Consider the following 25,547-nt stretch of genomic DNA (forward strand, 5'->3'; position numbering starts at 1 on the left):
GTGCTGGACTAGGATTGGAGAACCCAGGTCCAAGCTCACTTTCAGGCATGGAAGCTCCTGGAGGACTTTGGGCCAGTCCCTCCCCCTCCGCACAAGAGCTAGCATGATGGTGTAGTGAAGGTGCATGGAGACCCGGGTTCTGGTCCTCTCTCAGTCATAGAAGCTTTTTGGGTGACAATGGGCCAGTCATACTTTCTCAGTCCAACCTAACCCACAGGGCGGTCTTTGTGGGGAGAATGCAACTTGTACTGTATTTAGATATAAGCACATACCAAATAAAAATACTATTCGGGGAGATGTATAAAACCCTCCGTTTTGTTTCTAGCTTTTCTCCCCCTTAGTTGTGGTTTCCCTAAGATGTTACTGGCAACAGAAACGAAGTTTTTCTAGGGAAAACAAACACGATAAGGCACTGCTTAAGACTTTGGCCCTAAGCCGTAATGTGGGTTCGTTGTTTTTGGTTTTGGCTGAGCATTTTGTATGAACTCAGCTATTGTAGCTTCAAAGGAGTAACCCAGTCATTGGCTTGGTTACAAGCTAATTAAGAAAAGTGGCTAGACCACAGCAGCTACACAGCTCAGATCAAAGGTTTTGCAATCTGAAACTTGAGTTGGGCGAAGCTGAACTTGCCATCCAGCCAGAAAAGGAAGCCAGGCATTTCAAATGAGAAAGGAAATGGCTGGGGCCTAACAATGCAAACATATGCATGGTGGGTATCCGCTGTTGGCCTGCATTGAAGGTAATATCTGATTGGATTCAAGTGTGGCTTCTGTTACAGGAGAAAAGTTGGGGAGAAGACCCTAAACATCCTTGGCTGAAGGATGGCATCTTCTGATGGATGCTTCTTCTGAGACTTTTTCTTGTTTTTGTCTCTCTCCCTCTCCTTTTCTTTCTCCCCAGCGGTGATCCTGCCAACCATTTGGGCTTATCTGCAAAAGCTTAATGCTGAACCATACTACTTGGGATTGGCCCTCTCTGCATTTAGCTTTGCTGGCTTAATCACAGGTCCCCTCTTTGGATATTGGTCAGATCGTACCCATCGAACCAAGGGTACCATCCTCTTTGCCAACTTGTTTCAGATAGCAGGTAAGTGAGCCCCCTGGGGAAGGGGGAAGCTTGGAACAGGTTGCCCTACCAAGATGATTTCCCATCTTCTGTCCCTCAGGTGAATCAAAGTGCTCTCCATTGTCCTTGCATTGATAAAAGTGCTCTCCATTTTGTCCTTGCGTTGACAAAAATGGTGGCTGGGATTCTGCTCTGCCCATTTCTGTGTCCTCTCTTTGTAGTCCCGGCAGTTCCACATTTTCTTCTCCAACATGATGGAGCCTGGCAAATGTCCAACGCTGTAGCTGTGTTTGGATCATGTTGGGAAAATGGGGAGAAATATTTCCAGATTTGTAGAAGAGCCTTTCAGAGAAAGTTCAGCTTGCTCCAACCCTGATGGCTTTCCAAAAGCTGGTCAAAAATGAAGCTTTTCTGGAGGACTTTCAAATTAATTAATTAACCAACTAACTAACTAACATAGTGCCATTGGAATGGCAAATGGTTGGCCAGGATCTAGTTTTAAATTTAAATCAACAATATATATTTTTAAATAGTTTTCCTATTTTAGTTACATTGCTGTATTGTGGATGTTTTACTTCTTTAAACCACCAAGAGATGTAAGATGGTGGCATCTAAAAATGAAATAAATAAATAAAAATATTACTTTAGCAGCTGGGGATGGCTTAAGACTATCTCACTCGTGGGCTGGGGAAAAGATGAAGACAACGTCACAGGAACACTGTAGAGCAGTGTTTCTCAACCTTGGCAACTTGAAGACGTGTGGACTTCAACTCCCAGAATTCCCCAGCCAGTCATGCTGGCTGGGGAATTCTGGGAGTTGAAGTCCACACGTCTTAAAGTTGTCATGGTTGAGAAACACTGCTGTAGAGAAAAGTGGTTGCTGGAATATGTTTGCAGCAAGTTGGGTGAAGTGAGAGCCAGTTTGGTGTAGTAGTTAAGGCAGCGCGCTAGAAACCGGGAGACCGTGAGTTGTAGTTCTGCTTAGACACAAAGCCAGCTGGGAGACCCTGGGCCAGTCACTCTCTCTCAGCCCTGGGAAGGAGGCAATGGCAAACCACTCCTGAAAATCTTGCCAAGAAAACTGCAGGGACTTGTCCAGGCAGTCTCTGAGAACTGGACACAGATTAAAAAAAAAGATGAAGCGGGGAATGTTTTTCATGAAAGTGATGTGAAAAATGAGGATATAGCTTAGAAATAGAGATGAAGATGGTAGGCCGTTCTCAGCCAGCTGCATTTCCATAACGAACAGTTCCAATCTGGAGATTGAGAGGTGAGTAAGGGACAAGATTCAGCATTTCTGTCTGCTTGCTTAAATTATTTATTGCCTTTGAACTTACAAGTATATTGCATTTCCATACCATTTTTGAAAGTGGTTCACCATCAGAACACATTTATAGAAGTCAAGCCACAATAAAAACAATAGGAAAAGAATTCATAGTACGACATCCACTTAAGGTTTGGGCATAAAATTATTTTTTTAAAATCTTAATGTTTTTGTTGGATTCGTCATAATCAACATAGGAAGAACTTTTCCATTTCCTGCATGGGGTGGGCAACTTTTTTTTGGCCAGCCTCCCTGACTGTGGTCCAGGCATGGATGGGACAACCTCTCAGGAAAGAAGATGGCATTTCAGCCTCCTTTTTGCCTTTTTTTGCAAGTTGGGAAGTAGAGGGGTTAGTAAAATAGCTGTGTTAAACCTGCCTTACGCTCACGTGTGTGCATCATTCCCCCACTCCCCCACCAGTATTGGCAGGACTGAGATTTCAGGGCCTCTGAAAAAAGGAGCAGGAGAAACCAATGCTTATTTTGTGTAATATTCATGATATAGAATTGTTGAACATGTTCTGTATGAGAAGGTAATCCATGGAACCACGTCTCCATGCATATATCTTTCAGGTACAGATACAGACACTCTCCTTTCTGGCCAGGCATCTAATCACAGAACCATAGAACTGTAGAGTTGCAAGGATCATCTAGTCCACCCTTCTGCAATGTGCAGGAAAACCAGCGAAACCATCCTTGAGAGGTGGCTGTCCATCTCTTCTTGGAGGCCCCCAGAAGTGGAAAACCCACAGTCTCCATAGGTAGATCGTCCCACTGTTGTACAGATCTTACCTTCAGGAAAGTTATTCCAATAGTGAGACAGTCACTCCTTCCAGGTTCAGGAGTCTTGGCATCATCTTCCCTATAACCCATTTTTTCCCCCGATCACAGCGAGGGAGCTGTTCTGCTGCGCACAAATCCTCACCCAGCACCATGCTGTCCATGAATGATTTAGCACTGGGTGCCCACAAACCTATGTGGTGCCTTGGGCAGCCCCCTTCCAGCGGGGCTCTGGTCCTGTGACATATGGCTGTCTGAGCTCCACCAAGCCTCCTTGGTTCTAGTCTTTCTTATCATTATCCTTGGTTTCAGGCAACTTCATGTACTTTGTTGGTGGCTCCAAATGGATGCTTCTCAGCAGCCGACTAGTAGCAGGTAAGGGCTGGAGAGGACCACCTTTCTAATTCAACTCAACTCAACTATTTGAGTTTGATGTATAAATAATTTTCTTCACATTTTCCTTCATTTTGGGGGTTAAGTTTCTGCAAGTCTATCTGCCCTTCCCTTCCCTTCCCCTCTTTCCAGACAACATATTTAATCTCTTAGGTAAAAGGCCTAGCAAAAAGATTAACCTTGTTTTGCAGTTTAGCTTGTTGTGCCAAGCTAGTGTCGCTCATTTGGTTGGTCTTCCGTGTACTGTGCAAATTTCAGAAAAATGGCTGAGTATAGTAATCAAGTTAAGAGTATTGCACGAGTACATCAATTATATTCTGACTTGTAGTTTTTATCTTATTATCTGGTTTTGTAATATTTGAAATGTATTACGCTTGGCCTTGTTACTCTTGTCCTAAATTTAACAAAGGGAAATGGATAGGAAGAAAACTTCTTGCCCAGCCATCCAAGGATGAGCTGGACAAATCTTGAAGGTGTCAAACAGGAAGGGATAAATTGGCTAGCATGCTTTGTTTGGATGGATGAGAGTGGGTGTACTTAATTTGCCATCTCTTCATTTTCCAATGGACTTTTCTGGATCTCATCTACAGGTGTGGGAACTGGAGCAGGTGCCTCCATCTTTGGCTACCTCACCCGCTCTACCACTTCACAGGAGAGGTCCATGGTCTTTGCAGCTGTCATGGCGTGCCGCCAGGTTGGGCTGCTTATTGGTAAGGACTCCCCTTTTGACAGAATGCCCCCCGCCAAGAACTGAAATTCTGTGTCTGCACTGGAAGTTTGCATTGCTGTGTTTAGTCACTGGCCTTCTTTACATCATCAAGGAGGACTTCTGGGAGGAGAAAAAGAAAACTGTAGAAGATCAGTTATGTAGGCCCTTTACCAGCACTGGATTAGTCAGTCAAGGCAGTTTGCCGATGAAATTAAAATTGGCATGAAAAAGGCCAGTTTTAGAAGATAAACCTCTAATGCTGGAACTTACAGTTTTAAAACAAGCATATGTGTGAGCAGCTGCTGTTTCAATAAAAACACTTTTTTTTTTTTGAAGACAGCAGCAGAAATAGCAACTAGGACCAATTATTTATATATTCTTTTTTAAAAAATTTTTTTATTATTAATTGTTCAAGATATAATTAAGGCACATAATGCAGAATATAAGACTGATAGAATACAAGTCTAAAAAAGAAACAGGAAAAGCTAAAACAGTGCAGGAATAAGCAAAAAAACATATCAGACCAGTTGCTTCTGATCTTTTCCAGCACAGGTATAAAAGTGCATAGAAGCTAGTTTCTTACTATTAATTAAACATTTAGTAACATTGTATTTCTAAAATCGAACCATTCAATCATCAAAACCTAAAATCAAGACTTCATTCTTTTGCGTTACCAGCGAATAGTCCAAGAGCAGCTTCCAGATGGAAACAAATCTAGTTAGTGTTTTCTCTTATCAGTGCTGTTAGTTTAGCCATTTGGGCCAATTCCATCAATTTAATCATCCAGTCCTCCATTGAGGGAATTTGTGCACCCTTCCATCTTTGAGCATACAAGAGTCTTGCTGCTGTTATCATCTATAAGAACAGAGTTCCATGTTGCTTTTCAAGCTGTTGGTCTATCAAACCCAAGAGCAACAGCTCCGGTTTCAATTGTAAGTCCACATTAAGAATCTTTTGAATAATACTACATATTTGGTTCCAGAATTTCTTAGTTTTTCCACAAGTCCACCATAAATGATAGAACGTTCCTTCCCCCGTGAGCATTTCCAACAGACATTTGATATCCCATTATACATTTTAGACAGCTTATCAGGAGTTAAATACCAATGGTACATCATTTTATAAAAATTCTCTTTCAAATTATAGTTCAAAGTGAATTTCAGACCTTTGTTCCACATGTTTTCCCATTGTTCTGTCATAATATTGTACCCAAAGTTCTTAGCCCATTTAATCATACAATCTTCAACATATTCATCTTCTTTGCCTCTATTATTGTCATGAGTATGGATGGTGAGCAGGAGGGGGCCCCTATCCAGGAGGGAAAACGCATGCGTAGTTTAGAGGCTTTGAACTGTCCTTCAAAGAAACTCAGAAGAGAACCGCCTTCAGTTGTGGGGTTTATCTGTCTGGGTTTCCCACGGTCCTTCAGTGTGGTAGGATTTTTGTCTAATAGAGCAGTTAATAAATACTAGAAACTAATTTCTTGTCTCAGTGTGGTTTTTTGCTTAGTAAAGGTAAAGGTTTCCCTTGACGTAAAGTCCAGTCGAGTCCGACTCTAGGGGGCGGTGCTCATCTCCGTTTCTAAGCCTTAGAGCCGGCGTTGTCCGTAGGACTTGTCCGTGGTCATGTGGCCGGCATGACTGAACGGAACGCCATTACCTTCCCGCCGAAGCGGTACCTATTGATCTACTCACATTGGCATGTTTTCGAACTGCTAGGTGAGCAGGAGCTGGGACTAGCAACGGGAGCTCACCCCGCCGCGCGGTTTCAAACCGCCAACCTTCCGATCGGCAGCTCAGCGGTTTAACCCGCAGCGCCACTGCGTCCCTTTTGGTTTTTTGCTTAAGTTAGGACAATTATACCTTTAAAAAATCAAACCAATTTTGAATCATTATGGAAAAATAGAATCATACAGCCTTGAAATCGATCCACATACTTATTCTTAATTTCTTATCCCACCTCATAAGAAACCAGAACATTTATTTGTCTCCATATTATGCACAGGACATTTTTTATAAATGAATCAAGGAGCCCGAGTGCCCCCCTTCGAAAGTCTGCAAAAAACTTCCCCCATAACAGGCATTTCATTCTTGAAACAAACCCTGAGACAAACAGACCAGTCGTTATCTTGCAAGTTGAATTGCAGCTCCTTCCTGAGCAGCACATATTCATCAGCTAGCATTTCTTCGCATTCTGGATTCTTACGATCAGGAAAAATGCCTCCTTCTTGATATATCTCTCCCTTCAGAAAGCCCTCAGCCAATCGATACCTTTTAAAAATAATATCCCTAACATCTTGCAAAATAGCTTGGGTAGTTCCATGGAGAATTTGTTTGAAATCAGCACGCAGCTCGGCACAGAGTCCTGAAAGGGTCCACTCAAGGTCTTCCATACTCCAATAAGTAAAATCCAGCTCCCTATGAAAGACTTCCAGAAGCTATTGAATGATATTGACAAAAGAAAAAGTATGCAAACCAGCAGATACTGCCTCTAAGGAAAGTGAGCAGAAAGCTGAAAACTCAAAACATCAAATTAAGTGTGTAGGAGTGTCATGAGTACGGATGGTGAGCAGGAGGGGGCCCCTGTCCAGGGGGGAAAACGCATGCGTAGTTTAGAGGCTTTGAACTGTCCTTCAAAGAAACTCAGAACAGACCCACCTTGAGTTTTGGGGTTTATCTGTCGGTTTCCCACGCTCCTTCAGTGTGGTACGATTTTCTGTCTACTAGAGCAGTTAATAAACACTAGAGACTAATCTCTTGTCTCAGCATGGTTTTTTGCTTAAGTCAGGACAAGGAGAAAATTACATCCTTCAAGTTAGATACAAAAATAGTAATGGAGAGGTGCTTATTTTTTCCTCAGTCTTCCTTAAATTTTAAATGGGAAGTAAGCCAGCAGTTAAAGGAAGGTTTTAAGAGTAATCCAGAAACATTGACATTTAACAGCAAGAGCTTCATTTCTTCTTGCTGTGGAGAGTTTCTCTTGAGGTACTGATCTTAAAAATATATAAATTGGGTGGTTTAGGAAGGAGAAAGGCTCGACCTAGTGTCCCAAAGGGGCTTCAGCATGGTCTGGAAAATGGTGGTATCCCTGACTCCCATCTACTCTTACCAGATTAGCACCAACGCTGCTGACGATTCTCAGGCTACGACGTGACGTTCCGAAGTACAAATGGGTGATTCCCAGTGTTTTCTATCCATGAAAATGCTCTAGGGCAACAGGAAAAGCCTGCCTGCACCCCCAAAAAGAGTCCCACCTGCCAGGTCTGCCCACTGAGCTCGCGGGCAGTCTGTTCAGACGGCCATCTTCCCTTCCTCCTCTTTATATATTCTAAATTGTTTGGAAGTTCTAGAATAAGTTGAGGACCCTGTGGCTGCCCAGATGTTCAATAAATCCCTAGCAGTTGCAGCCATCAGCACTAATAGTATTAGCATCATCAGGAGTACCATGAGTTTCCTGGTCTTCCTTGATAATTTTTTGATTTTATAACGACTTTATTAGAATTTTAAAATACAGATAAAATACTGAGCTTGAGAAAAGAGCTTGAGAAAAGAGCTAAAAGAAAAAAGAAGAGCTAAAAAAGTGCAGAAATAACTAGAAAGAAATACAAAGAAAGTGACTTCCGATCTTCTCCAACACAGATACAGCTTACATATTGATACTTTAATCTCTTACTCTTAACTAAACCTTAATAAACATTATTTCTATCAAAAATAACAATTTAATCATCAAAACCCCAAATCAAAACTTCATTTTTTTCAGTCACATGCAGATAGTTCAGAAGCGGTTTCCATGTTGAAACAAATCCAGTTGCAGTATTGTCTCTTGCCATTTTTGCCATCTCCACCAATTCCAATAATTTCACCATCCATTCTTCCATTGTGGGAATTTCCTTGATAATTTTTTGCGGCTTAGGCTCTTTTGCCACAGCTGAGTTATGGTGTTCACTCACCTGTGAGTCGAGAGAAAATTATGCAGGCATGAAATTCTGCATTCTGGACTTTATTTTTATCTATATTTATTAGCTATTTGTAATTGTTTTTATATAGTGCACTTTTATATATTGTAATTTTGCTATATTTGTTTATTGTTTTATTATATTTGTTTATTGTTTGATTGATTATTTCGTTGTAAACCGCCCAGAGTCCCTCTGGTGAGGGGAGATGGGCGGTGTCAAATTTGATAAACAAACAAACAAACAAATAAATAAACAAATTCATTGTCCACATTGCCAGTCCCTATCCTGATCACCTCTGTCCTGCAGTTGCTTGACTTTCCTTCATGGTAATGGTTGACAAAGCCTAACAAATTTTATGCATCTGTGGGCTGTTCTTAGGTAGTGTTGGCATAGGGAGGAAAATGTTTTAATGCTGGTAGAAATAAGACAGACGTAATTCTGTCTGCCTCCTGGACTGGGGACAATGAGGGCAACCTCATAAGGACACAGCAGAAAACAGATGTTGCCAGGTTCAAGTGGGAACGTGGCTTTTAGTGCATCTCCAAATAAGTACAATTTTGTTGGAGTTGATGGGCCTAAATGCCCTTTTCCAAGTTATAATTCTAGGACTAGTTAACTTTCATACCTGTAGGTGGGGCACCACCACTGAGAAGGCTCTTTCTCTCATGGTTCCCGTCTTATATTTTGGGGAAAGAGAAGTTGAAGTAAGGTCTCTACAGAAGATGTTAATGTCCTGGCAGGTAAACGATGTGCCTCCTTCATACGCATGATCTGTCATATTTGCTTCCAGGGCCAGCCTGTAACCTTTTCCTGCGCCTCTGCAACTTCCATCTGGGACCCTTTGTGGTCAACAAGTTTACATCCCCTGGGGTAAGTAACAGGAATTTGTTTTTGAAGCACTGTGTAATCCAACATTTTTGAAATCCTCCATCAATGCTTGGGGCAGAGAAATTGGACAGGCAACGTCTGTACGTTTCTCAGAGGAAAGAGAAACTCTCTCCCAATTTTGCTAGGGCAGGGGACTTTCTTAAGAGGAACCTTAGCAGCACTACTGGAAAACCCATGGGAAGAGATAACTTTTGATGTCTTTCCTTGGGGCTGAATGGAAGGGTGGGAAGCCAGTTTGCTAACAAACCACTGGAAAGCGGGTTGTACAAGGAAAGGCAGAACATTCCCCGACTCCCTGAACACCTCATCAGTATACAGAGGCAATAAGACTTATCTTCCACTCCTGAGAAGTTCATGTTCTTTCAAGTACATTTCTTCTCTCACTTCCCCCTGTTCTCCCCGCCCCCCAGTGTTGTTATGGTTGTGACTTAAAACCATAAAAACAGTTAAAACAAGAATGTGAAAAATAAATTCAAATCCAAATTTTAAATGATCAACATTAAAAACCTGTTCAAAAAGATGCACTTTAAAAGCCCCCTTTTTTTAAGAGCAAGATTTTAGATTCCTATCATAATTCTATCCAAGTCTACTCAGAAGCAAGACCTCTTGGGTGCATGGAGATCCCAAGCTAGCTTTAGATTGACCTTAATGTCTTTTGTTGGGATTCTGGTATCAAATTCTGCTGATGAATAATCCTTCAGTGCTGTCTTAAAATTTCAACATTGGATACCTTTTGTACTTTGATGAAATGGAATAAAAAGACCTCTGGTTATTCATGGGCTTCCTTTCATTCCCTGCAGTCAATTCTATGCTATGCAGAAGTGCTCAGTGTCCTTTCTGTTCCTCTGTGCTCTTCCCTGACTCCTGTCCACAGCTCTTCATGTGCCTGGTGTGGATTCTACTTCAAATTATGGTGATGGTGATGTACTATGACATACAGCCACCAACTCACACTGCAAGGACTGTACCAACGGTGCCACGAGATGTCTTGGAAGAGGAGGAGAAGCCACTTATGTGGCATGAGGTTGGCCAAGAAGAGGCCACAGAAGGTAGCTGCTATGGCAGCACCCCTGTGGAACCCCAACCATCTTCCCTCGGCGATGAATGCCGATATGTGCCCAATGGACACTTGGCAGATGAAGAATCAACTGAAGAAGAGAAGAACCCCTTCCATCACTTTAGCTCCGTGAGAGGTGAGGTGATCCTCACTTATGGCAGGAACTGGTGATGTCATAGATGCCCAGGCTGTGACTCCCAAAGTAGGAGTGGGGGGTGGGATTTTGACCTGTTTTTGTTTTTGAGATGTTTAAAAGGCAAAATGGATCCATAAGCCTTGCAGAGATGTAAGCTACCCATTCTAGAAAGTTTCTGAAAATTCCCACCTATACAATTGGCCTGATTTGTCTCATTTTGAGGGTAAGGGATAAGGCACCCATATTACTCCTCAAATCACCACTAGGCCCCTAGAAAGGGCATAAATGTTGGTCCTGTGCCCTGTGTCATTAGTGACACCTCCATCATTCCTTAGAGATCCATCCATCCAGGTAGCCCCCTGCAGATACCTGTAGATAACATAATCACCCAAATCTTATCCTGTACAAAGGCGCACACACCAAAGAATTAAGGAGACCTGAAATTTGCTTTGTCTCTGTCTTAAGTACAGGATAATTCTAATGCTTAGCATCGCACAAAAAAGTACTTTCAAATGTGCAGGTGTGGCAGGATTAGATTTTATGATAGAGGCTGGCTCATACAAGTAATGTGATCTGGTTACTGAATTATCCCATTTTCTGTTTTCACATTAATATATTCAACCAGACAAGGTGGATTCAGTAAGATACAAAAACATAAATAGTATAACTAACCAAGATTAAAACTACAGTAACGAAACTTAGCATGTAAAGCAATGTAATTACTGAAAGTCAGTAGGAGCCTGGAGGTATGTTTTCCGACTAAGAAATTGTATTAAAAGGCATAAGCTGTAGTTCAAGAAAGCCTAGGCCTGTTGTTAAAATTTGTTAGATGGAAAAGGTGCTACCAGACTCCTGGTTTTTGGCTACCATAGACTTTCTTCCTACAATGCCTTTAATCACTGAATTAACCTGTTCAGCATCCACATAACAGATTGAGCCATAAACTAACCAGATGAGCTGAGTTTGCACAATACACTAAACTCTAGAAGAATCTACCAACATTTATCCAGGGTCTTTAGCTAGCCTGGTTCAGAGGGTTGTGTGAATCCAACCAAAGAGAACCTTGAACCTTCTCAAGTGGAGCTCTCAAAGAAAGACCAAGAGGGACAGCTGTAAGATGAAGTCTTCATTTCTTTTTCCCCAGAGTAAAATGGGCCTCCTGCCTCTGCCTCCTCAGCCTCAGCTTTTCCAGACTTGATGGTGGTTTTGTTTTCATTTCAGAATACTTGAGGGAGGAAGTGGTGGTCCTCCTCACCGCCCAGTTCATTACTCTCTTCAATCAAACGGCACTGGAGGTAGGCTTTGTTGTGCACATTGCCCCTGGGCTCATTTGGGAGATCTGAAGCAGAAAGTGGAAGACCAACTTGAGCTTTTCTGCATGGACTTCCCTCCCTCTACTTCCACTGTCACATTCTGGAAGCAGGAATGTGGAAGGTTAGCACCATTGCCTCTTGCTTAGATCAGGAGGGTCCAGGCAAGAGATCATGGCGACAGATGGGATTGTCTTCCAGGAGGAAGCTAGAGGGAGCTGTGGAGGGCCCAGCCAGATACGTTGGCTGGCGTCACCCAACAAACTAAGCCCTACAGCTAGGTTGACTAAAACGTAATTTCTGTGATCACAGAACATGTAGTTAAGTGTTCCTGCACAGGGGGTTGGAGTAGATCAGTGGTTTTCAAACTTGGAACTTTTAAGTTGTGTGGACTTCAACTCCCATTGTTCCCCAGCCAGTAATCTGGCTTTCCAATCTTTACAATTTATCCCTTCTCCACTTTTCCCCACAACAGCAACCCTGTGAGGTGGGTTGGACTGAGAGCTATTGGCCCAAAGTCACCCAGCCGATTCTAGCTTAATGCGATGGCCTGGTTCAACCCAGCCTATTAAGAAAATAGCTGCTTTCCACAGCACACTGAAGCGCCACAAACTATCCAATCCCATTTTAGTCTAGCCTAGTTCGTTGTGTGAACCCAGGGAATCTCTCCCTCTCATGCTTCAAAGCCACCCACAACTTCCACTGATAAAGACCTCTTTTTAAATGATACAGACCCAGGGTTGTCTAAGGGTAGGGGGTGGGGCTTGTTTAAAAAAAGTCACAATGGTGGTTGCGGCTGTGTGATCGAAGCCTGTCCCATTTTTATGTGTGTCACGTGTGTGACTCACATAGGCCATCCTTCTCTACCCTGGGGCCCACCAGATCAACTTCCCTCATCCTCAGTTGGAAGAATCAGTGCTGAAATGTTGAGAATTGAAACCAGGGCATTCCAGGAGTAGGTGAACAGACTGGTACTTGTATTGATTTTCCTCTTTAGACCATGGTGACTCCAATTACGCAGAGGTATTTGAACTTTGGAGAACTGGAGAACAGCATCATGTATTTCCTGTGCGGTGTGGAGGTAAGGGTGAAAGCGAGGACACAGCCACTACGCTGTAACTGAGCACTGTGTGTGTTATAGGAGATTTGCTCCCTGCGCCACTCTAATAAGGAGCAGTGTCGGCCTCGCTGGGTAAATCAGACAGGAACCATGACCAGATGAGCGAATTCCACTTTATTGTGAAACTACATCGACAGAATCTTGCAAGTCTGAAAGTACCTCTCTCCCCCTGTCTCCTTTACAGCCGAAGAAACCAGGGAGGGTCCCTTCTGAGCCTCTTTCTCCACCCATTATGCAGCTGTGGGCTATGCTGCCTCTTATCTGAGTGTTCCCTAGGCAGCGTCTTTTCGCCCGGCCTCCCAAGGTCTGTCCCTCATTCCATTACATGCAGACAGAAGCTGAGTCTCCGCTGCCATGTCTTCCGATGCGCCTCTTCCACATCAAATCCGAAGCAATGCATCATCCTTCCATTTACCTCTCCCTCTTAAGATTTGATTTTGGCTGGTGATAGACAGCGGTTATTAAGAACTGATAATGATTTGAGAGAGACATTTTAAATATAGCTTACATGTGACTAATTCTTCTCTGCCTTGCCTCTGGTAAACAGGTTTGGCAGGTTTTTAAATATGATGAAAACCTGGCAAACATTTTGAGAAAGTGGGATGTGAATGCATAGTATAAATAGTGATCTGTTTTAGGATCTCTCTCTCTCATTCTCTGAAGTGGAGACAACCCATTTCTTGCCATTGTGGCCATTACTCTAGGGATAAAAGGGAGTCTTCTGAAAGATGTCCAGTTGATGGTTCTGTGGGTCAAAAATGAAGGTCTTGGCCACAGTTTAAATTTCAATGTCCATCTCATGATTTAGGCTGTGTTCACACAGTGCAGTTAAGCTGGTTACTGAATTAATCTAAATTTTCTGAGTTTGCTTAATACATTGGAGCATAACTTAACCTAGTGGGATGGGTTTGCATGACAAGCTGTGTCATACACACAAAACCCCATCATCTAACCAAAGTTAAAACTAACCCAACTTAGTGTGGTCCTTTAACTGACCTGATTAAGAGATGGGGGCTGGGCAGGGAAGAGGGAGCTGCTCTTAAAAATGGCTGAGCAACTTTAGTTGGTGCTGGTCCGTTGCATCACTTCGGCATCTCGCTGACCCATTCTGGTTTGTCCATACTGTAGAGGTGCAGAGGTGCAACCTGGGGTCCACAGGGGCTGGCCAGCATCACCCAAAACGAATGCCCCTTGTACTGGCGATTGAAAGGTTCTGCATATATGTGAATGCTTCTGGGAGTGGACATTGGACCGGAGAGTTGGTTTAGAAGAGAAGAGACTCATTTATACTTAGCTAACTACATCCTACCAGGAGGAACGTCAAAGGGCACATTGCTTGTGCCAGGGGAGGAAGTGACTTCAGATTAGCACCCTCTTAAAGTAAAGGTAAAGGTTTCCCTTGACGTAAAGTCCAGTCATGTCCAACTCTAGGGGGCGCTGCTCATCTCCGTTGCTAAGCCTTGGAGCCGGCGTTGTCATAGTCACTTCCGGGTCATGTGGCCAGCATGACTCACGGAACGCCGTTACCTTCCCGCCAAAGCGGTACCTATTGATCTACTCACATTTGCATGTTTTCGAACTGCTAGGTGGGCAGGAGCTGGGATTAACAACGGGAGCTCACCCCGCTGCGCGGTTTCGAACCGCCGACCTTCCGATCGGCAGCTCAGCGGTTTAACCCGCAGCGCCACCGCGTCCCACTTTACCCTCTTAGGCAAAGATTAATTAATTAAGATTAATTTTATCTACACCCCACTGCCACTTTTCACCACCTCACTGACCTGTTGACCAGGACCCATCTAGCCAGTAGCTTTTGAGGTGCTGAAGAATCTATGCCGTTGGATTCCCATCTCACAATTTCTGGTCCCTGTTTTGCATCTTTCCTACCGCAGGTGCTTAAGGCACCTGGGTCACCCCTTCAAAACAATGATTTCCTCTTCTCAGACTGGGCTGTGACTTTTTGGAAATCAGCCCTTGTCATGAAGCCAGGCGGGGCCTTTGAGCCTACAGATGTTCTGCCAAACTGGTTAACCATGATTGGCTTCCAGGCTGCCCTCAAGGTGCTTTGGATGGTCTTTCCCACATCCTAAACAATTAGAGATGCCGGTTTGGCATAAGCTTGTAGCCCTCTTATGTCCCTTCATCTGTCTGGAGCAGATTAGGATCTATCATTATGAGGTTGCTATTCTTTATTTTGGGGCGGGGAGTTTACCCGGTCGTGGTGAAACCGCAGAGGGCATTACTCTGCAATGGTTTTCCTTCTTTGGCTCTTGTTTAGCAGGGAAGGAACCCCATTCAGGCAGGCCCCTCCTTTTGAATGCAGAAAGATGCTGGAGTAATTCCTGGTCTCTTTGGTTAACAACCTGGAAGCGTGCCGTGAGGGTCACTGCACACAGATGTTCTGCTTAGCCGTTCAGTGTGCCTCTTCTTTTTCAGGTCATCGGAGGCTTCTTCCTGGTGCGCTTCCTCAGTGTCCGGCTACCAGATCGGGTCATCTTGCTCCTTGGTCTGGTCATCTGTAACGTAGCCTGTGTCTGGAGCCTGCTGTTCCTGGCACACCCCCAGGGTAATGACGTTGGACGGCTGGAGAAAAAGATGAAGGTGTCTTCGCTCCATCTCCTCCATTCCTGGCCCACTGATTTCATAGAGAGAGAGAGTTGCAAGGGATTGGTTGAAGTCTTCTAGTTCAACCCTCTGCTCAACGCAGGATCCACTAACATCTCTGACGGATGACTGTCCAGAGTCTGCTTGAAGCCTCTAGTGCAGTGTTTCTCAGCCGTGGCAACTTTAAGGTGTGTGGACTTCAACTCCCAGAATTCCCCAGCCAGTGTGCTGGCTGGGGAATTCTGGGAGTTGAAGTCCACACACCTTAAAGTTGCCAAGGATGAGAAACACTGCACTAGAGGAAAGCCTACCATGTCATGAGGCAGCCTTTCTAGTTAACAGCTCATACCATCAGGACGTTCCTCCTAACGTCTAGCCTAAACCTCCTTCCTTGTAGTTTTAACCCACTGTTCTAGTTTTGCCTTCTGGGGCAATAAAAAATAAGTCCACTCTTCCTTCTGTGTGACCACCTTTCAAATATTGGAAGACTGCTATCATACCTCGGTTGAATTGTCTCTCCTAGTGGGTAGATTCTCTAACTGTTCCTTGTGGGGATTGGTTTCCAGACCACTCGCTGTCTTAGTAGCCCTCCTCGGAACTTGCTCCAGTTTTTCACTGTCCTTTTGAACTGTGGTGCCCAGAAGTTGCCCCAGGATTCCACAAAAGGTTTGATCAGGGCACAGTAAACCATTATCCACTTCTCGATATTCCTTTGAATACGTCCCAAGATACGGTTTACAGTTTTAGCAGCTCATTACATCACACTGCTGGCTGACGAATTACTTCTTCCCTCCTGGATGCAACCACCTCGTGTTTTCTGGTCTCCTCAACAACAGCAGCTCCAACAGAAGCCTTGTCCTGCAATAGAGAAATTCAGCAGATGGTATAAACCGGTGAGGGTCAGCTCTTGCTGGGCCAAGAGAAGGGACCTTGAATGTTTTCCTATCTGTAATCTACCCTTAGCCCAAATAGGCATTTGAAGGTTGGCTTATCATTTTTTCTTCTCCCTATATTTGCGTGGATCATGATGAGGACCAGTAGCAGATCCTGACGCACCCATGATCTAACTTAGCTTTCCCAGGGTGGCCAAGTTGGAGGCGCCTGGTTGAGGAAGCTGGCTTGAGCCCGGTATAATTATGCTGGGGAAGACTGCTGTGGTCTTTCTTCATGCCTTGCTTTGCGTGTCTCTGTCCCTCATGCAGGTACCTTTGCTGTCCTCCTCACGGAGCTGGTAGTAGGAGTCTTCTTACAGGTCCTGGGTCTGCCCTTCGTTGCGGTTTCCCAGGTGTCGCTCTTTTCTAAGGTCACAGCCGAGAGGACGCAAGGTAAGCCTACCCTGCTCCCGATTCCAGCCTTCCCCAGTCTGCCATTCCTCCCGGAAGTGTTGGGATTGCTACTGCCAACCGGGCTCTAGATTTGGGGAAGCTGCCCTTGAAGTGTTTCGTGGGAGTGTTCCTTGCCAGAAGGCCAGAAGAGACTATAGATTTGCAGGATTCAAAATGTTTTCAGCTCAAGCCCTTGTGAGTTTGAAATGCTCCACTGCAAATTTCAAGCAGTTGTTTGAAATGGGTCTGCCTCCGTTTAGGCTGTTTTAATCATTGTGGAGTGGTTTCAAGTGGAAAACAGACTTCCCAGATGATTAAAATAGCCTCTTTAACACTCAGGTGTTCTGAACTTGAGGTGGTCCAAGTTCAAACGTTTTGCACATCTGTAATATAAAGTTGTTGTAAACTGCCCAGAGTCCCCCCCTTTTGGGGGGAGATGGGTGGCGGCAAAATTTAATAAATAAATTAAGTGTTGGACTGAAGTTGGGGCAAGTTTGAATATCCTGACTAGTTGATAGCTGGTTGGTGTAGTGGTGAAGGCACCAGGCTAGAAACCGGGAGACTGAGAGTTCTAGTCCCGCCATAGGCATGAAGCCAGCTGGGTGACCTTGGGCCAGTCCCTCTCTCTCAGCCCCAGGAAGAAGCAGGCAAGGGCAAACCCCTTCCAAAAATCTTGCCAAGAAAACTGCAAGGACATGTCCAGGCAGTCGCCAGGAGTCAACAATGACCCAAAGGCACGCAGACGTACATAAATCAGAAGTAGGCTATCATGATGTAGAAAAGTATGCACAGGGCAGAAGGGAAGAGCTGTGTAAATCAGGCACCAGGCTAGAAAGCAGGAGACTGTGAGTTCAAGTCCCGCCTTAGGCATGAAGCCAGCTGGGTGACCCTGGACCAGTCCCTCTCAGCCCTAGGAAGAAGACGGCAATGGCAAACCACTTCTGGAAAACCTTGCCAAGAAAACTGCAGGGACTAGTCCAGGCTGTTGCCAGGAGTCAAGACTGACTTGAAGGCGTGCACACACACACACAAAAACCCTGCAGACATGCAGAGCAAATGAAGTATCTGCTCTCCCACTGAAATGAGCAAATGAAGTATCTGCTCTGCCACTGAATCTCAGGAAAAGAGCCACCTTTCCTTCTGACTTGCCATTTATCTATTTATTCATTCATTTGGAAAAATGATACGGCCAACCCTCTTATGCAACGTAAGCCTGGGAGACTCACAAACAACAGTAAAAACAATAAAAGAGGTAAAATAACAACACAGAAACTCCTGGCACTCCCAGCTGCAACACAGCCCCACATAGCCACAAGGAACTTTTCTGGGCTCCAGCCCCACACTGCCCTAATGGTTGTGGGAAAAGCCAGGTTTTTAAAGCTTTTCGGAAGGCTAGGGGCGAGGGGCCTGCCGGATCTCAGGGTGAAGGGAGTTCCCTGGCATTCCGATCCTTGCAGGAGACACCTCTTGCATTCCACCTGTTGGGGAACTGCATTAGGTATGTACTAAAGGGAGAGCCTTTTCAGTGGTGGTGCTTCTCCTAAAGGAGGAACACTTGGCAACAGCTCTGTGTTTCACTGAGAGGCAGGTTAAAACCTTATTTAAGAAAGTTTTTGGAAATTCTTACTACATTCACTGGCTGTGTTGCAGTGGTTCCAGACTTGCTAGATTCAGTTACTGTAACCATACAATAAAGCTAGTGTTGGTACTCATAGTTAGTGCTTCTTGTCCAGACTACCTCAAAGGGCTGACATCAATCTTGCAAGTTGAAAGTACATCTTTCCCCCTCGCCATTACAGTCCAAGAAGCTAGGGAGGGTCCCTTCTGAGACGGTTGCCACACCCCCATTCCTGCTGTGGGCTCAGCTGCCTCTTATCTGACTGTTGCCTAGTCTGCGGCTCTTCCTCCTGTCTCCCAAGGTCATACCCACAGACCACTACGCATGTTGACACAGCCCACTGAACTAGGTCATTTTAAGACCTGAGCAGCTGCATTCAGACAACATGCTAACTGTATTTAGGGCTAATCTTTTGTTGGTTTGATAAGGTGTGTGAACTCAGGCCATTCCATTTGTGTATGGTTTAGTGTATTTATTATGTGAATGTAGAAAATGGGATTATATCCCCCAACCAGCTCCAGTGTATTGTCCAAATGCAGCCACTTAGGATACCTTTTTATGTCTCTTGAGATGATTGCTTGAAGCTTTATTTTTTTATGGCATAGCCTTATATTTCTCGTATCATCCCTTGAAACCAATTGTTTTTTATCCCTACCGATTCTCATTCAGTCTGACAATTGAAAGTTTCTTTCAGAGGAGAAGAGAATCTGAGTGAAACTCTCTTGGGCGGGGGGTGATGTTCTTAGACTTGCAATGTGGCCAAGGGGTGTGTGTGTGTCTTTCAGGGTGCCATACTCTCTCTCCAGTGCAGTTCCCATGCTTTGCTTATATCCTAAGGAAAGACCTTGGAAAGCAACTCTTTCCATGGGGTTCTGGATGATGGGAAAGTCAAGCAGCCAACCATCAATTCAGTCAACACCAAGGGAAGTTCAAATGCAACGTTCCTGCATCCCAAAAGACAAGGCAGAAAAACAGATGCCTCTTTCACGGGAAAAGAAACTTCTGAGGGATGGCACGGCACATCTCAGCACGGTTTTAGCTGATGCTCATATTATTCCATTCCCCAGGATTCTTGGGTGCTTCCAGATGGACGGCTCCTAGCCTTACCAGTCAAAAGATAGCAACAGGATTCCTGCACTACACCAAGACTTACTTTGATTTATTTAGTTTTAGCATGTTGTGTGAACCTGCCTGTTACGGTATGGTTCAGTTTTATATGCAAACATAGTCATATGCATTCTTTAAAAAAGTAGAATTCCTCTCCTGGAGTGGCTATTGCAGGACAAAGTGTCTTGTTTCCAACTTGATTTCAGTTTCCCTGTGCCTATGTTCTCTTTCTGACCCAGTGGCATCTACCTGGGTACTGTTACTGCCAGGTGGTGCCCTCCTGAACTTCTCTTTGAAAGCTTTTGGTACCATTTCCTAGCCAGATTTAATGCTCTCACAGCAAAACACAGTTCTGCAAAATCCCTTCCAAATGCAGATATCTCTGGCTGGCCCTCCATCTGTGTAGCTGAACAGAAATGGCAGGGCTGGTTTTGCAAGCTCCGTGGGAAGTGAGTAAATATGATTGCTCATAGTACGGTGGAGTTGGAGACGTATGAAGGGTTTCGACTGAAAACGTCCCATTGAGTTTCAAATTAAAGCTAAAGATCAGTGGAAGGTGTGTGCAATTATCCATGCATGGAAAGAAACAAAAATGTTCAAAACACAGAAATAAGCAACTAGCCGACTCAGATTGTTTTGGATTATTCAAAGAAGGTCCTTTTGCTGTTGTTGCAGCAATGAATCATACAGAATTCTATTCTCAGTTTAATTTTTCTCTCATACTACTAGAAAATCCAGCAGGGATTAATGCCTCCGAGGCTGGTCTCTTCCTGAAGGGGTAAATTTGGGCATGGTCCTTACCAGCTTTTCTCTCCAGATGGGCTGGGCTATAGGTGCCCATAATCCTCAGCCAAACCTTGGGAAAACCTGGCTTAGGCCATTTCAGGCTGCCGTCACAAGCGGGTAGAAGTTTTAAAAGGAATCCTGTTGCACTACAAGCAGAAGGCTAAACTAGACACATCTAACCCTTAACATTTAGGCAATATTTACGGGAACTGTTCAGTCCCAAGATTTCCCCTACTTGGATTTTGAAATGGTACCATCCTGAACGCAAATAAATAAACGAAGGAGGAAGGAGCAATGCATTATGCAGAATGTGTACAAATTGCCTGTGGGAATTCACTGATACATACAGAGGAAAACCTAGAATTGCAACTGTAATTTAAATAGTGATGCAATATGCATCCCTGGGAAGACTTTGAGCTGGATGAGATCTAAAATATATGAGAGAGACTTGATTTTGAAGGGTAGCATATAAGTCTGAACCAATAAATGCAACACTTCAGTTTCCCTAGCAGGTCTTCTTGTCTCTTGGGGACACCGATTTACTGCTGCTGTGGTCCAGCTGTCACTTGGCATCATCAGGAATAAACTGAACTACATAGTGTTCAAATAAACGTCTGGCTGTTCTCTGTAAGGACGTGTGGCCGTTTGACAAAGCCGAGACCCAGAATTACTGCTCCCTTGGAGGGCCAAGCAATGTTAGCTAGGCTACCAGGAATGTTCATTTTTAATCAAGGAAGCTGTATTTTCCCACCTGCCCATTGCTTTCTTCCTGCTCAGCTATTTTAAGGCAACCATCCTCACTTTTTTCAAGGAGGACCAATCTTGCACAAAGCACGCCCATACAGTGGAGCACTTTAGGTTCACTTTTTATATAACTGACCTCCTCCTAGTCAGGTTGGATGTCCACACTGCTTGGGAATTGTGGAAAATGACATCCATTCTCCTTGGAGGTCAACAGATTGGGGTGGTTTGCTCTAGGTCAGTGTTTTTCAAACTTGGCAACTTTAAAGATGTGTGGAAACTTCAATTCCCAGAATTTCCCAGCATGGCTTTAGGTGTAAAGCTAGGTCTCCCTATGTTTTAGGCTATGCTGTTGTAAGGTGGGGTATCAGTGGAAGACATTTCATGGATGAAGAAGTAATGGATGATGCTTGCTAGTGCTTTCACAAGGAGTCCTGTTGCAGACTGCCTCCAGAGTGTTGTAAGAGGCATAATATAGCAGGATTCATGTCTCCCTCATCCTTTCTTCTTTGGCAGGGTTCAGTCAGGGGCTCCGTCGCTCTGTTGGGGGAATTGCCACCATCCTTGGGCCTTTGTGGGCTGGAGGGTTGACGGATAATCTGTACATCATGCTCGGTGTGATGATGGGCCTCCTGAGTCTATTGATGGTGAGTGTGCAAAGGCCAGTTTTCTTCCTTTCTCCAGCCATAACTTCCTGTGTTGTAACTCTGAGGACCCAGATTTCTCATGCCTGTAAGCTTCTGTGTTCTGAGAAGATCTTCCTGGGTTTTCCAAAATCTTGAGAAGCAGCTGTGGGAAAAAAAAATAGAGAAGTAAAATCTGAGAAGTACAGGACACAGGCAAGTATGTTGATGACTATACGGTTTAAAAAGCTATTTACAGATAATTGCTGGGATCGGGCAGTGCTTAAGAGGCAAAGGCAAAAAGGTGCTTTGGAGTGTGCAGGGACATACCTGGAGCACCTCTGTTCATCTCAAATGGGGCAGCCATGCAATCCAAGCGAAAGATGCAGATGTTCTAAGGAGCTGCAGACAATGCTACCTGAGTGCCCCCCTCAAACTCCAGAGCACCTTTCTGTCTTCAAATCCAAAGTGCTACAGGGCCCTGATAGTGGTACCATGTAATGGTTTGTGGGAATGACCTTGGGAGACAGGAGGAAGAGCTGTAGACTAGGCAATGGTCAGATAAGAGGCAGCTGAGCCCACAGCAGGAATGGGGGTGGGGCAAGAAATTCAGAAGTGACCCTCCGTAGTTTCTTGGACTTAAAGGCGAGGGGGGAGAGATGCACTTTCAGACTTGCAAGAGTCTTTTAATGCAACCTTACAGTAAAGATAGAGATAGAGCTAGTACTCCTGGGTGTCCTTCTTGTCTGGAGTACCTTATAAGGTTGATACACTGGAATGCAGATTGCAGTGCATAATCAATGGGCAAAACTAGAGAATGCATCCCTATTTTCATGCATGGTGGATTTCCACCCCAGGTCTAAACCATGGGCTCTTCCTGTTTTTCTGCATTACAACTCCCAGAAGGTACAGCAAGCATGGTGGTCAGGGCCTGTAGGAACTAGAGGGGAGGTCACTAGAGAGTGCCCCATTACTTACCCTTGGCCCAGTCTGACTACCACAGATGTTCCTTGTGACCTGTCCTAGAGCTGGAGTTGAGCTGGACCCTTTAAGAGCAGGTCCTCCTAAGTTCCATCTCCTAGACTTGTTTCTCTTTGAACTGACTGGACTGGAAGGCCCAAGGGAAGACAGAGAACGGCTGCCAAAATGATCTTTCACCTGGCAGCGGTGTCCTAACTAGTGTATCTTAACCTCGGATGACCCTCACAGGTACCCTTGACTCAAGAAAACCCAGGGGCAAACGCAGCTGTGATGGCTTTATCTGATTTGGTTAAGTGTCTTGTGAGAACACAGCCTAGATCAGTGTTTCTCAACCTTGGTTACTTTAAGAGGCGTGGACTTCAACTCCCAGAATACCCCAGCCAGCATGCTGGCTGGGGAATTCTGGAAGTTGAAGTCCACGCCTCTTAAAGTTGCCAAGGTTGAGAAACACTGGCCTCGATCTTGCTAGATTTCAGCCTCTGCCAGCCCCAGACAGTCTGGCTGATGGGGACCAATCCTGAGTGCTGTCCATGCCCTCTGGTCCCTGCTCTAATGAGATAAATAATTACTGAAGCCAAATTCAGATCTGCTCTCCTTACATCTTTCTCTAGCTAAATCTCTCCTTTGCTATACCTCCCCAGTGTGCTAGCTATTCTTCTTTTCGCTACAGGTTATGGTGGGCCTGTCCTATACATACCTGGTAGAGACCCCGCATGAACACCTTTCACCAGTAACATCTCAGGGGGAATCCAACTCATGAGGAGCTGTTGAGGTGCCCTTGGAGGCGTGGAGAAGCTCATGCCAACCAGGTGAAAGAGCTGCCAGCGCCTGGCCATCTCGGGGGACCAACTTTGGCCTTTCAAACTCCAGGCTCCAAGAACATCAGGAGAAGCTGGCGACAGCATTGTCCACCTTAGAGATGGAGGTGTTGTATGGAATTTGTGCTGGTCTCTTCCTTCCACCAGGATTTTTTTTTTTTTAATATGAGCCTGGCAGAACTGAGAGGGGTTTTTTTTTCTTTTCCTTTCCTTTGGGATGTTGTGCAGGATAGCAGAAAAGGTGGTAACACCTCCGTTGGGGCACAAAGATCCATGCAATTCTTGTGTTCCGCTTTGCAGAAGAGAATAGAGGAGCTGAATGATGAATTTGAAATCTTTCTACGAAAAGACAAGAAACATCTGCCTTTAATCTTTGTTTTCTTGTAACTTCTTGTGACTTCTGTTACAACCTGTTATTTTGCTGCTGCTGCTGTTTTCAGTTCTGTCCTTGACAATTGTTAAAATGCACTGATAATGCTGGATGTTTTATTTATTAAAGTATTTCCACCCTGTGTTTGCATTCCACATTTGGGCTGCGGACAGGAGTAATGCCTGAAGGATTTTTTTGGGGAAAAGTTGGTTTGGGGAAAAAATGGGATGGGAGAAATTGCACAATTCAGATGGGTCTGGAAGGGAGTTCTGGGCCCGGGGAGTTTGTTGGGTCAGCAGGAGACCTCCAGGGGTTTGGTGATGGTGGAGCTGCAAGAAGAATAATTACTGGCAGGGTTGGGACTGGTGGAAGGGGTAAGGCAGTGCTGCGGATATCACGCTGGCATGGAATGACCTTTCAGACAAGGGGTGCTTCTGTGGCAGAGATGCTTATCCTTTGATGCCGGAACTCGGCTTTAATCAGGACAAATCCTGGCTGGATTCTGCTATTTGATAAGCCACAGTTCTAACCATGGTTTGCTAAAACATCAGTAAACTGACCCGCTACGGCTTAGGTCAATTTGGCCAACGGGTTGACTCGGCAGTGGGTTCGTGCTTTCGCATGGATGCAAGTCAGGTTCACATGTGCACTTGCCTAGCTCCTATTCAGCCATCACGGAACACGTGGTTGTCCTTATAGGACTGGGGCAAATGCTGCCTCTGTCTGAAAGTCTGCTTCACCACTGCTGCTCTGGTTTCAATCTCAGAGGGGTGCCATTGTTGCTGATGTTGTGCTTTCATCGCCTGCCCCTTCGGATCTGGTTCCACACGGCGACTGTGTAGGATCTGTGAGTGGGCTATCGTGAACTTTCTCCTCCAGATCAGTTTTCACCAGCACGGATTCAATCCAGAGCTGCGTCCTAGCACCAGGGAATGAGACCTGCTTTCCCCCATCCTCTTCTTGTCCCAGTGGGGCCCAGCCGGACAATACTCTGGAAAGAAGCTGGAATATTCTTCATGCATTGCTCAGCCTCATCTCAATGAGTCACGTAAACCTTGCTGTGTTGCAGCTTTTGCCAACCTGGTGCCCTGCAGGACTTCCGCTTTCATCATAGACCAGCAGTATGGTCATTGGCCTTTATGTACAGCATTGATCTGAGCAAACTGATCTAGTGGCAATCCTGTTATGTGTAGCACTAATTTGCTTGTTGGATTAAAACTAAATAGAAGAGAATCTCTAGCTCAGGGCCGAATGGTGGAGTCCTTGGTGCTCTCTGAGCTTGGTTGTTTGCCGGCAGGCATTTCAGTACCTGACCAGGTAACATCATCAGTGCTGGTGAGTGTGGGGTTGGCTCCCTGTTTATACATAATAGCTTGCCCTGCCAATCTTGGTGGGGGTGTGGTTTTCTCCTTGGTAGTTCCTTGATTGGGGTATTGTTTTCTGCTTGACTGTCTGGTGTTAACCCCTGCTTATCTGGGTGTTGATTGCTGGAGAGGATGTACTCTGGTCTTTTTGTTTCCTCCTTAGCTTTTTTTATTGTCTCTCTTGAAAGGTCTGTAAATGTGGTTTATCTCTATGTGTCAAGCTACTATAAACAGGGAGCAAACCCCACCCTCACTAGCACTGATGACATTACCTAGTCGGGTAATGAAACATCTGCAAGCAAACGGCCAAACTCAGAGAGCTCCAAGGACTCCACAAAAACTAAATTACAGCACCCATACGTTGTTAAAAAAAACCCTGTCCTCCTTCCCAAAGCTTGCAGCCAGCATCTGTTTATGCATCCAGGTGAGAACAGAGGCTACCACCCTCCCACCGTCCTCCATACAACAGCTATAAC

At 44.8% G+C, this 25,547-nt stretch overlaps 1 protein-coding gene across 3 annotated transcripts in view; it reads left to right on the top strand.

The window, feature by feature from the left end:
• The window catches only part of LOC134499629 (major facilitator superfamily domain-containing protein 8-like), a 38,624-nt gene extending 15,134 nt beyond the window's left edge, over positions 1–23,490 (top strand). The window contains exons 2-12 of one of the 3 annotated variants that reach the window (XM_063306367.1): positions 901–1,086; positions 3,482–3,544; positions 4,153–4,272; positions 9,017–9,096; positions 9,989–10,307; positions 11,529–11,602; positions 12,615–12,698; positions 15,171–15,300; positions 16,541–16,663; positions 21,432–21,562; positions 23,190–23,490. In XM_063306367.1, the coding sequence (XP_063162437.1) occupies positions 901–1,086; positions 3,482–3,544; positions 4,153–4,272; positions 9,017–9,096; positions 9,989–10,307; positions 11,529–11,602; positions 12,615–12,698; positions 15,171–15,300; positions 16,541–16,663; positions 21,432–21,562; positions 23,190–23,279 (1,400 nt within the window). In that variant the 3' untranslated portion in view covers positions 23,280–23,490. Of the gene's footprint in view, positions 1–900; positions 1,087–2,962; positions 3,545–4,152; positions 4,273–9,016; positions 9,097–9,988; positions 10,308–11,528; positions 11,603–12,614; positions 12,699–15,170; positions 15,301–16,540; positions 16,664–21,431; positions 21,563–23,189 lie in introns of those variants that run through there. The other 2 variants (XM_063306369.1, XM_063306368.1) reach the window with 2 other exon arrangements.
• The last annotated feature ends 2,057 nt before the right edge of the window (positions 23,491–25,547 follow it).

This window comes from Candoia aspera, chromosome 6, assembly GCF_035149785.1.
Source record: "Candoia aspera isolate rCanAsp1 chromosome 6, rCanAsp1.hap2, whole genome shotgun sequence".
Taxonomy (NCBI): domain Eukaryota; kingdom Metazoa; phylum Chordata; class Lepidosauria; order Squamata; family Boidae; genus Candoia; species Candoia aspera.